Consider the following 12,396-nt stretch of genomic DNA (forward strand, 5'->3'; position numbering starts at 1 on the left):
GTGAGCAGAAGTTTGATACTGATGGCTAAACATTTAGAAATATTTCCTATCAATTATTGCACTCATTTGATTCTAACAGAAAGGTTCAAAAAAACCTTTATGGATTCCAACTCATATCAGCCCCAGCCAGAATGCAAATGGAATGATAGGACTGCAGTCCCTAAGCCCAGTTTATAGTTTTCAGTTACACTATCTCACATCTCAAACTGATAGAAGTTTAAATCTCACCCTAGGGGATGACATTTATTATTACCGAAGACATTTTTAACCTGCCTTTCAGGGTGCACTAAAAAAAAGCTTTTATTTTTTAAATGGTATTTTACACAGCACTTGAACCTACAGGGAAGAGTCATGTTTTGTCAGCAGTGGATATTATAAAAAATAAATCTGAGTTCTTTCAGAAAGACATTCAGCCTCATACAGAGCTGTCATGGAAACATGCTTGCCTACTCATAATCAACCCTGCTTGATGATTGTCAGGACAATGAAAAGTAATAATAGTATTTTTTCTGTCTCAGCTTGAATGAAACCCATTTGATTTAGAGAAAGATGGTATAGGTAAAAAAAATTTGCATTGCTGTGAAATTAAGTGACAAACTTTAATATTAAAATTGTTTTGAGTACTGTAGGATCTGATCTCAATTGTAGCATTTTATTCCCTGAAGCATTATTAGCTCATATAAAACCCATTTCTTCAACAATTCAAGTGAAACTTTAAAGTCACCCAAGCAGGACCATTCTGGAATACTTCTGAAGCATCCTATGCAAATCAGTTTGAGTTCTGAGGTCTGTTTAATGAACAAGGATTAATGTGTTATCTGTTTTGATATTTAACCTGCAGCCTTGTTTTTAAGTGCTAGCCTGGTGGCCATAGGCAACCAATCCCATGCGGACAAGCAACTGTTCCAGAACAGGGAATGAAACACTCTGTGCACCCAGCACAGAAACTAAGTGGTCTAAGCAGGAGGCCATTCATGTGGTATTGCTAGCCTGTGTAGACATTTTTCCCTTCAGTCTAGTAACTTTTGGAGGATTATTTCCAAGGCTGAAAATGTGGAATAAGAGTAATTCTTCTAGCTTGCTTATATCAAAATGTTAAGAGGCAAGGAAAGTGATTTGTGTATCTCAAACTTAAGTACAACTTTCATTCACAGGGTCCCCTTAGGACCAAGATAATGTAACAAAAGTTAGAGAAACAGATATCATGTAACATTGTCTGTAGAACCAAATCCCTGTTCCATGTAAGATATAGCAAGTATTTAGCGTTACTTGTATAAACCTCCAAAAACATGAACAAAACTGAACACACATGCTTCCCCATCCCCTTTGGCCAAGAGAATGTCTGCCAGGATTAGTTTCACTGCCTCACTTCCCATCTTGTCATTGTATATGAACTAGGAAGTATAAGCCAGAGTAACTCTAGTTTGTTTAACAAACCAGCTAGATAATGCAAGGGTCTAATCATGGCATACACTGAATTTTATTTTAAAACTTCCTGATTTCTATGCAGCAAGCCCAGAATCTGAGAAAGTGAAACCAAATTATGGTATATCCTCCTGCTGCCTGTGTGGGAAGTAGAGAAGAAAGTGCGTGAGCCTCAGACTTTACTTACTCACAGAGGAACAGTTCAGCATTAGACTATGGTTTACTGTTACATGTATCTGAGGCCAGAATTCAGGGCTGCCATCATATGAATGCTTACATTCATATGTAAATCCCATTGCCCACAGTGAATGAACATGCACAGGACTGCACAGCACAGAACCCCATCCATGCCATTCAGTGAGCCAAATAACATTTTTTCATAACACTATTTTACTATTATTACTTCTCTAAATTTTGGTTCATACAAAATTCAACTTTGTTGTATTCATTAAATTGAGAAAAAACTATGGAGTAAGACCTCCATGCATTCAAAAATGCACATGGAGATCCTGCAAGAGTGAAAGTACCTCATGAGCATCCATCATTTGCTCATGAGGAATTGCCAAAATGAATAGGGAAGTGCTATACATATATTAGTACAAGAACGTGGAACATCCAGGGAATTCCCAGATTCCTTTAAGCTAGGACATTTTGTGCATGCAATGGGAAATTCCGGTGCATGCGCAATCAGCACCTGTGCACTGCGTTTTGACTTCTACATCAAGAATGTCTATGACTGACAGATTAAATAACGTACAGATACCGAACATGGCAGAATACGCTTCAGCCTTTTCAGGCCCACAGTATTTCTTTTGCTCAAAAATGCTTCTAAGGATGCACTTGTTTTTCATATGCACTGATACGGTGGTAGTGCTACTACCCAAAAATGCATCAGCTGTTGACCAGTGCTGTAGAAGATCCTTCCATATAGCTGCTTAAGACCCAAAGAAAAGCTTGAGCAAATGTTTTCTGGTTAATTTACACCCACTTTAATAGATCAGCACTAGTTTGTCCCTGTTGCTTGGAATAACCCCTTACCTTTTGCTCTTGAACTTCAAATACTGCTTCATGAACACTACAAGCAAACAGCGAGTTAGGCAGGTCACTTAAATCCATCATTTCTTCCAAGTCTTCCTCATTCTCTCCAAAAATCATTTCTTCTTCCTCTTCCAGGTCACTGCTGTAAAGATCTGACTGACTGTCACTCCAAGCCTTCATTGTATCTCTAATCATTGTCCATTCAAACCGACTTTCTTTCTCCGTGTTCCAGGCTTGTGGCTGGATCCTTTGGGCGGGGGGAATAAAAAGATGAGAACTGTAAGGAGCACATTAGCCAGAAAGATCTTGTGGCTGCTTTCTAATTATTAGTCATTCCATATGAAAAAACAGATCTTTGTGAAAGCTAACATTTAAAATCGGTATCATAAGCTCACTTACGCAATTCCAGAATTTTAAAAGGAGTCATCCTCTACTCAAAAGTGAATGGCAAGTTTCATTCTACAGTCAGTATTTTATCACTAGGGTAGCCAAACAAAGCTCATAAGTAGCTAAAATAAATAGTATCATTTAAAATATTTATGCAATGTGCTCCCCTTCAGGCAGTCTCAAAACATTAAAATATAAAAATGCACAATAAAGATAGCAAAGCATCTGAAGTTATTAGATCAAGGCCAAACCACACTAACACTATAAACCTATGGACCTTTGTTGCTGCAGCAGAAACCTGAATTCCTCTGCCCATGCAGCTATGGCACATGTGAGGCGCCATGCCAGGGCAGATCTAGGGAAGCTTCCTGCTTTCCTCCCAAAAGCAGAGAAATTAAAAGCTTAAAAAGGCATGTTTAAGGACAAATAGGGAAGGGAGAAAAAGAACAAAACAGAGAACATGCAGGCACTTCTGCTATGGATTCTCTTCAATGGACCCCACGGGACTGCTCAGTTAAGCCCTACAGGTATATTTAAACCAAGTATTGTTTTATCTTCAAAATGATATTACAACCATGTTCCAGAATGCAATTTCTGCCAGAGCCACCAGTGTAAGGATGCTGTACTTTGCAGTTCATGTAACCAAAGCAAGACGTCCCAAATCTTGATGTCAGGAGGTCTCATTCACACAAGCAGACAAGAAGCTCAGGATACAATGCAAGATCACTATTATGAATGCTCAGGTTGCAATGCTCTGCGCACAAATTTGTAAGTAAGCTCCAATGAACAAAGGAATACATTTCCTATTAACAAGCACAGGAGTGGGCTATACATGCCCAAAGCCAAATACTGGTAGCTGATGGGTAAAACAGTGTTTTTCTCTAAGAATGTGAATAAATGCCCATAACATATATTAGGAATGGAATAGAAAATAGAACTGCCAAAATCTTACTTCCCTTATATAAATCTTTGCTGCAACCACACTTCGAATACTATGTTATGTTCTGGTGGCCGTACCTGAAAAAGGACACTGTTGAGCTGGAAAAGGTGCACTGAAGGACAATAAGGATGATTAGGGGGCTGCAGCAGCTCCCCAAGAGAAACAGCTATGACAACTGGAATTATTCAGCTTAGAAAAAGGTTAACTAAGGGGAGACATGATAGAAGTGTTCAAATAATTCATGGTATGTAGAGAGGGAGACATTTTTCTTCCTCTCCCAAAACAATGAACCTGGGGTCTTCTGATGAAACTGATTGGTGGGAGGGTTAGGACAGATAAAGACAGGTCTCCTTACCTGTAATGGTCGTTCTTCGAGTGGTCATCTGTGTATTCACACATATGGGCTCTTCGCCCCTACATGCAGCGATTTTCGGGAAGATTCTAAAGCTAATTAGTATTTGGCAGGAGCCCAGCCCCCGTATGCAGCTAGCGTGAGGGCAGGGCTCAGCCGAGACCTCAGTTCAAAGCTGGGACCGCCATCATCACTGCATGAATAACACATTATAATGCATGTGTCCAAGAGAGACACCAGAGGGGTTGGCAGGTGGGTATGTGTGAATGCACAGATGACCACTCAAAGAACGACAGTTACAGGGAAGGAGACCTGTCCTTATTCTTCGTGGTCTCTGTGTATCACACATATGGGTGCCTGGCGAGCTTATCTCAAGGAGGAGGGTGGTGTTGCTCAGTGCAGCACAGCAGAGGGCGGATCTGCCGAAGGCACAGTCCTCTCTTGACCTGACATCGAGGCGGCAGTGCTTAACGAAGGGCGATGGATTAGACCATGTGACTGCCTTACAGAGGTCAGTCAGGGGCACTCCAGCATAGAGTGCGGTAGAGGTGGACGTGGCTCTAGTCGAGTGAGACCTGACAGGTCCAGAAAGGCGAAGGTCAGAGAGGTCATAGGCCAGACGAATGGTATGGACGATCCACCTAGAGAGCCTTTGAGGTGATATCGGGTGTCCTCTGTGTGGCTCACCATAAAGGATGAACAACCTGTGTCTGTCTTAGGGACTGGGTTCTTGATTTATAAAATGCAAGAGCCCTTCTGACATTGAGGGAACACAATGCAGCCTCTGAAGGAGTAGACGGACTCTGGAAGAACGAGGGCAGGATTATCGGCTCGTTCATGTGGAAATATGACATTCCCTTCAGTAGAAAGGTTGGATCAGGCCAGAGGACGATTTTGTCTTTGTGACAAAATGGGTGTCAATTTTGGGGTGTCAATCCAGAGGTTTGAAGCACTGCAGGATGGAATTCCCACTCGTGGCATGTGGTAAAAATCCTGCTCAAGAGGTCTGCTAGAACATTGGTCTTGTCCACTACATGTAGAGCGGAGAGCGTAGCTCGTTTGGCTATACACCAGTGCCATAAGCTCATGGCAAGGTGTGCTCGGCTGTGTGATCTGGTTCCACCTTGTTTGTTTATGTATGCCACCACAGTAGTATTGTCTGTCAGGACTCTGACGTGGCGATCTCAGGAGTGATTTTGGAAGGCAACCAAAGTCTTCTTGAATGCCAGGAGCTCGAGGAAACTGATATGGTGACAGCTGTCCCTGGGACTCCACCTGGACTGGATGGTGGCTTGTCCACAATGAGCACCCCAACCAAGGAGGGAGGGATCTGTTATAATTGCTTGAGGGTCCTGAGGGGAGAAAGGGAGTCCAATAGCTGTATTAGTCATCTTTGTCCACCAATGCAGCGAATTCCAGACCCGTGGAGGAAGATGGAGCATGATATGGCGTGACTGTATCATTGGGTTGAAGAACACCAGGAATCAGAGCTGGAGAGGTCTCATGAAGAGGTGTGCCAGCAGAACTACTGGGATTGGTGCAGACATGAGTCCTAATACACATTGGATCAATTTTGCAGTCGGTGTGGAGGTATCGATTAGGGATTGGACCTCCCTGGACATGGTACGGAGTCTGTCCCAAGAGAGGAAGCCCTTCACTGGCATTGACTTGAGCCTGGCTCTGATGAAGTCTATCAACTGCAAAGGAGAAAGGTGAGATTTAGTTGTGTTAATGTAAAGTCCCAAACTGGAAAGGAGGAGCAGGTTAGCGGAGTCGCCTTGATGGAAGCTTCATGTGAGTGAGCTACAATAAGCCAGTCATCGAGGTAGGGGTATACATTGACACCTCAGAGGAGGAGAAACGCACAGACCACCGACATGCATTTCATAAATACTTTGCCAGCCCAAAGGAGAAAACAGTAAATTGGAAATGTTTATCGTTTATCTGGAACCAAAGGAAGCGTCTATAGGATTCCTCAATCGTAATATGAAAATAAGCATCCTTCAAGTCAACGGATATGAACCATGTACTTTCAGAGAGCAAGGGGAAGGATGGTCTGGAGAGATACCATCCTGAAACGTTTGGGTAGAATATACTTATTCAGAGAATGGAGGTCCATGATAGGACGAAGACCCCTGTCTTTCTTCAGTACCGTGAAATACCTGGAATAGAATCGAGGATTTTTTGATGGTGCAAGTTCAATAGCTCCTTTATGAAACAGGGAAGAAATTTCCTGTAATAGAGGTGGTGATGGAGGTGTTCGTTTTAGCGAGGGTGTAGTAAAATCGATACGGTATCCATGGGCAATGAGTGAAAGCACCTATGAGTCTGCGGTTATGGCAGCCCAGGTGTGGAGAAAGGGCTGGAGTCAGTGGTTGAATATAGCAGAGCCAATGTGAGACATATGAAAGAGTCACAGGTGCCTCCTGGAATCGTCTGGGCACCTCCGGGAATATCAAACCCGAGAACAGGAATCTTGGCGTCTAGGCTGAGTGGCTGTATGCTGTCTAGTAGTAGTGGTGGCAGGGGTCCTAGGCTGGTAGGAAGATCTGTGACACTTATGTGAAGTATATTGCCTTTGGGGTACCGACTGATTAATCCCATGCGGTGAGCAGCATCCCAGGCCTTTCGAAGCGAGCCCATTCGGTCATCGGTGGTTTTATGTACCAAGCCAGCACCATCAAATGGCATGTCTTCTTTATGTGCTTTTACCTCCCTTGACAGCCCGGAGGACTGGAGCCATGCGAAGCAACTGAGACCTATTGCTCCTGCCATATTGTGAGCACCACCCTCAACTTGATGTCACAATGTAAGAATCTCTTGTCTGGCTAAGTGCATCGCCTCATTCTTGATTTCGTTTGCCAGACCTTGGGCATGCTTCAGTAGCAAATAGCATAGGAACACCATTCTATCCCTAAGCATGAGGTGATATCTGGCCATGGCAGCTTGATAGTTGGCCATTTTTATAGACAAGGCCAACAAGGAGTAAAAGCAGCGACCAATGGCATCAAGATGCCTACCATCCTTGTCAGACGGGGTGGCATGCTCCCCCCCTGAAGTGAGACTGGGCGGACTCTACAATGATAGAGTTTGGCCTAGGGTGCTGAAATAGGAATTCAGCGTCTTTCTCTTGAACGCAAAATAAATTCTTGAGGTGGCGCAGTGGCGGGGCCACAGATGCTGGGGATCTCCATTCATGATGGATTGCATCCGGCACAGTTGGGAGGAGTAGTATAGTAACGGGTCCAGCAGACTCTGCACAGACAGCCTTGAAGAATGGGTTCTTTAGCTCTCAAGGGTTCTTGTCTAATATCAAGACCTAGACTATGGGCCATTCGAAAAACCTGGGATGCGAAGAATCCAGTATCCTCAAGTGGCTGGGACAGGTCTGAGGTCATCATGAGACCAGGAGGAGCATCAGAATGCCGATCCAGAGAAGATGCCATTGAGACCAAGGTATATTGCCCTTGTTCAGAGAGGCCTTTAGTTCGATCAGTACGATGGCTGAGCAAGGAATTCGGAGGTCTATCTGCGAACTGTAGAAGATTGGCAGGGACTCAAGTCAGTTGCTGGAATGTATTGCGAGAGCTGGGACCGGACAGGGGGTCATTTTCTGAACCCAACAGGCTCCAGTGGGATCCTTGTCTTGAGCCGACAGATCCCCAGCATTCTACATAGAACTCAGAATCGAAATCCCCTTGGGGGAGATCAATGTCTTTTATGTGGGGGTCTGAGCTGGAGAAGATCGAGAGCGTCGCTTGGCTCTTTGGTTCTTGGGCTGGAGAAATACACTTGGTATCGAGGGTGAAGGCAAGGCTCAGCTCTGTGCCTGAGGAGGCTGAATGGGTGACTCCCGGATCTCTCTTTTGGACACTGAAGTGCTCCTTGAAGGTTGGAAGAGTTGTAGGGATTGTCCCTGGTCCTCCTGGTTTTGCGGCAGGATGCTACTACGTACTGACAACTCGGAGTGCGAATGGGCGCTTTTGCGCTTCCCTTCTCTTTAATAAGGGTAAGCGACTTCGGTGGCTTTGCTTTCTTTTCCGCCTTTTGTTTTGCTGCTTTGGGCATTTTCGCTGGTGGAGGAGGCAATGTCTGGGTTTTGAGCCAAAGCTGCAGAAGTAGACAGCTGAGGGTCCTTGGCGTGTAAAGCGCAGCTCCAAAGTTCCACTTTTAAATGGCCAGCCTGGTGCTTCCTCGCCTGCTTTGTAAAAGCTTGACAGCCATAGCAAGACTTGACTACGTGGGACTCTCCCAAGCAAAACAAACAGTGGCCATCAGTTGGTGGGAGTTTACTGTCGCATGAGGTACAGTTGTGGAAACCAGCCTTGAGTGCCATTGCCTGCAAGTGGCGAGGGCGACAAATAACTTTCTTTTGTGCTTCGAGCAATAGAAGTTACAGAGAAAAAAAGAAACCTGACCAGTGGGAGCTTTACATATAGCTCATGAGGTAAGTTGGAGAAGAACTTTCCAATGCGCTCACAATGGCGGTCGAAGAACTGAGGCCTTGCCCAGAGCTCCGCCCTCATGCTAGCTGCATATGGGGGCCGGGCTCCCACCAAATACTAATTAGGCGGCTTTAGAATCTTCTGAAAATCGCTCCATGCATGCACGAAGAGCCCATGTGTGTGATACAGAGACCACGAAGAATAACAGGAAATATCTCTTCACACAGTATATAGTTAAACCGTGGAATTGGTTGCCACAGGATGTAGTGATGACAACCAATATGGATGGCTTTAAAAAGGGATGGAACAAATTCATGAGGAAAGAGGCTACCAGTGGCTACTAGCCTTGTGGGACATGTGCTACTTCCTTCACCAGAGGTGACATAGCTTCATACACCAGCTGCTGAGGTGCTGAGCAGGAGGAGGTCTTGTGCCCATCCTGCCTGAGCAATCCTGTGGGCAGTTGGTTGCTTTTGTGTGTACAGAGTGCTGGACTAGATGGCCCTTTGGTATGATCCAGTATGGCTTTTGTTATGTTCTTACATTTGGTTGGCAAAACAGATTCTTTTGGATATATTCTTGGAGGACATAAAAACAGGAATGCAAGTTCACTGAAATGGGCTCCATGGACTTACTTCATGGGGTTCCTATGAGAATAAAACAGAATGATCATGTTAATCTCCTTGGGCTCCTGGGAGAAAAAAAAGGTGGGATATAAATGTAATAAACAGTGTAAGTATGCTGTAATTTAATTTTAATTTAATTGAAACATTTCTACCCCATCCTTTGCACAAGCCTCAGGACGGTTGAACTTACACTGCTGTACTTAATTATTCTTGTAAAACCTTCCAGTTCCTATATGCAATAGGAAGCTCACAATAATAATTATGATTCAGGATTCAACATTTTCACTTGCCATGGAATGTAAATGGCTGCCTTCTGGTAAGCATGATTAGCAACCAGCCTTTTGCCCACCTCTTAAGGTGTGTGAAAACTGTTCCAGCAGCTGCCTAGCAATCCCAAGCCCTCCCACCAACTCCAAGGTTGAGTGCTTAATTGGTTGCTTATTGATCTGGAGCCTGGAGTACCTCACCTGAAATTGGCCAATCTGGCAAGCAACCCACCAAAACTGTTTACACAGAGCATGGCAGAGAACTGCTGTGCGAAGCCAAGTTAGGTCCTGCTGACCACCATGTTTTGGGAGATTTGCTAGCTCGGCTAGTCAAAAATGGCATTTACTGGATACCATTACAAGAGTATTATCAGTTTCCCCTTGCACATGTTTCCAGCCTTGAAATAAAGCAGCTCAGCTAGCTAACTTTCAATAATATTCTCCCACTTTCAATATCTAAGGAACCCCTTTGTAAAAAAAAATTGTCATATTTGAATACATTTATCTACTTTGATACTATGTCTTACAGTGGTCAACCACCCTACTCACAAATTATATGAACCAGATACATGCATTCTAGAATTACAAAATTGCATCTGAGAGCAAGATTGATATAGTGGTTAGGAGATCTGGCTTGCTGTCCCCGCTTAGCCATAGAGCTCACTGGGTAACTTTGGGCCTGTCACAGGCTCTCAGCCCAACCTAGCACACAGGGTGGTTGTTGTAAGGATAAGACTGAGGAGGAAAAGGACAGTTATGTAAGCCACCTTGAGTTCCTCAAGAGGAAAAAAGGTAGAATATAATAAATAAATACCACACACAAGCCAATAATTTGTCTGATCATTATATTTCAGCTTGAAAAATACCTAAAATCAAGGATTCCACCAGGACATCCTAACATGCATCTTCAAGCTGCTTCACCACAATGCTGATATCACTGGTGCTCCAATAATTGGTGTTAAAGCAAAAAACACACAACATCAAACAGAACTTTTGCTGTTCCTCTGCACTTCTCTACATCAGCCCAATGGATCGGCTGCAGTATAAGTATTAGCCTATTGCTACATGAATCAAACTGAAACAAGAACAAGTCTGGCACAGGTCTTCTCTTCCTTCGCTTTGCCTCGCTCATTGGAAATCATGTTCTCCAATGATTGTGGAAGTTAGTTTGCATGTAGGGAAAAAAGAATGCAAAATTAATTCGCTTATCTTCAGTGCAGAAATACTGTTATTGGGACTGAGGTGGAGAGGGAAGATCAAAATGAGGTTTACTCAACTGGTCAAGTATGGCTGGGACATGCAGAATCAGGGGTTTTGCTATAGCAACACATAAGTCACAATGTACCAAAAATCTATGGTAAAGTGAAGTGGGAATAGATTACAGGATGGCCAGCTGCTAAATTGGACAGAGCTCCTGCACATTTAATAGAAGAGGGGATGTCAGAAGGTGTAGGTACCATGACAACCTGTACCTGCTGAAATTTCTTTTAAAGGTACAGATGACCTATCCTCTTTTAAATCTGGCCACTCCAAAGATACGATTCAGTTTTATTCATCAATGTATATAATAAAAGAAAAGGAACTGTGAAAAGTATGAGATTGCCATTCATTGATAAACTGATTCATTCATAAAAGCTTCAGAGAATGCAAGGACCATCATGCAGAAAAAAACCCTAGAAATAAAATTGCAGCAACAGTCATCCTGCAGGCCCAGTGACTTAAGAGTATCCAACATAGATAGATAAGTAGATAATCAGCTTGTAAGATGTGTGGTTGAGTAGAAAGGATTTTTTGCTATCTCAAGAACAAAAACTGTTAAGTTTGTAAGAAACTTTTCACAGTCAAATTACTTACTGCAAATCAGGGTGTTTCTCATTAGTCACAGAATGCTGGAGGTTCATATTGTTAGCTGAGTTTTAGTACACAGCCCTAAAAGCCCCTAATATTGCATTTCATCTTCTTTAAACTGAGGATACAGGCACTGAGGAAAAGAGGAACACATAGAAACTGAAATAATTTGCTTAAAGAATCAAGACCATAATTAAAGAGCAGTGTTTCTTGCTTTCTGTAACAGTATTGCTTTCTTTAGGAAGAAGGATTACAAAGCAACATTTCTAGCATAAAGACTTTTAATAGAAAGAAAATGCTGATCTATTGAGAAATCTACAATGCAGCAAAATATGTTGTGTTATCCAGTGAAAAGGAGGCTACATCTCCAATACAGAACAGTGATTTTCAGCTTTGTGGATTGCTGAACCGAGATGACATAAGTAACCTTAAATGACCTCTGTTTCAGATTTTCCATTTACAAATAGATAACAATAGACTGACAATTGCAAGGTTCTTCAAGAGAATCTGTACCCATTAATAGGATATAAATTGGCTCCAGTCTCCTTTCTTCTTTTAATCTAATAAAAAGACTAACAGATTGGATCAGGAGTTTGAAATTTTATGAATTTCCTGATTGTTCATTACAGTTTTGTAACAAAGAATTGGTAATTGAAAGAAATGCCTTGTGTTCAGGATTGGTTGCAAATATTGCAGAAAAGTACTTAAAATGAAAATATACTAAAGAACTTTGAAATGATAATAAAAATAATTTATGCTTTGCCTTTTTTCTTCTTCTGAGAAATCCAAGGCACCTTACATAGTCCTGTCACTCCATCTTATCCTCACAACAACAAATCTGTAAGGTAGGTTAGCCTGAGAGTCTGACTAGACCAGAGGCATCCAGGGAGAATGAATTGATGAATATTTTTCAAGCTTTGCAAATCAAAACCATATAGGAAATAATCATAATTTTGAAAACAAAATATTTGTTGTAACTATTTTCAGCAGTTTTTTTCTTTAAAAAGGAACACAGATCTGTCAAAACTGTATTCCTGTACCTTAAAGCATTTCAAATGCTATATATGGC

The 12,396-nt window shown here is 42.6% G+C and overlaps 1 protein-coding gene across 7 annotated transcripts in view; it reads right to left on the minus strand.

Moving 5' to 3' along the window:
• Positions 1–12,396, minus strand: part of RCAN3 (RCAN family member 3) — a 30,571-nt gene that overhangs the window by 14,575 nt on the left and 3,600 nt on the right. For 2 of the 7 annotated variants that reach the window (XM_044418839.1, XM_044418840.1), the window contains exons 2-3: positions 9,223–9,234; positions 2,464–2,710 (exon numbers count right to left, since the gene is read on the minus strand). In XM_044418839.1, the coding sequence (XP_044274774.1) occupies positions 2,464–2,710; positions 9,223–9,227 (252 nt within the window). In that variant the 5' untranslated portion in view covers positions 9,228–9,234. Of the gene's footprint in view, positions 1–2,463; positions 2,711–9,130; positions 9,235–11,333; positions 11,461–12,396 lie in introns of those variants that run through there. The other 5 variants (XM_044418841.1, XM_044418842.1, XM_044418836.1 and 2 more) reach the window with 4 other exon arrangements.

The sequence above is a fragment of the Varanus komodoensis genome, unplaced genomic scaffold (assembly GCF_004798865.1).
Source record: "Varanus komodoensis strain SLA01 unplaced genomic scaffold, ASM479886v1 scaffold93, whole genome shotgun sequence".
Classification (NCBI taxonomy): domain Eukaryota; kingdom Metazoa; phylum Chordata; class Lepidosauria; order Squamata; family Varanidae; genus Varanus; species Varanus komodoensis.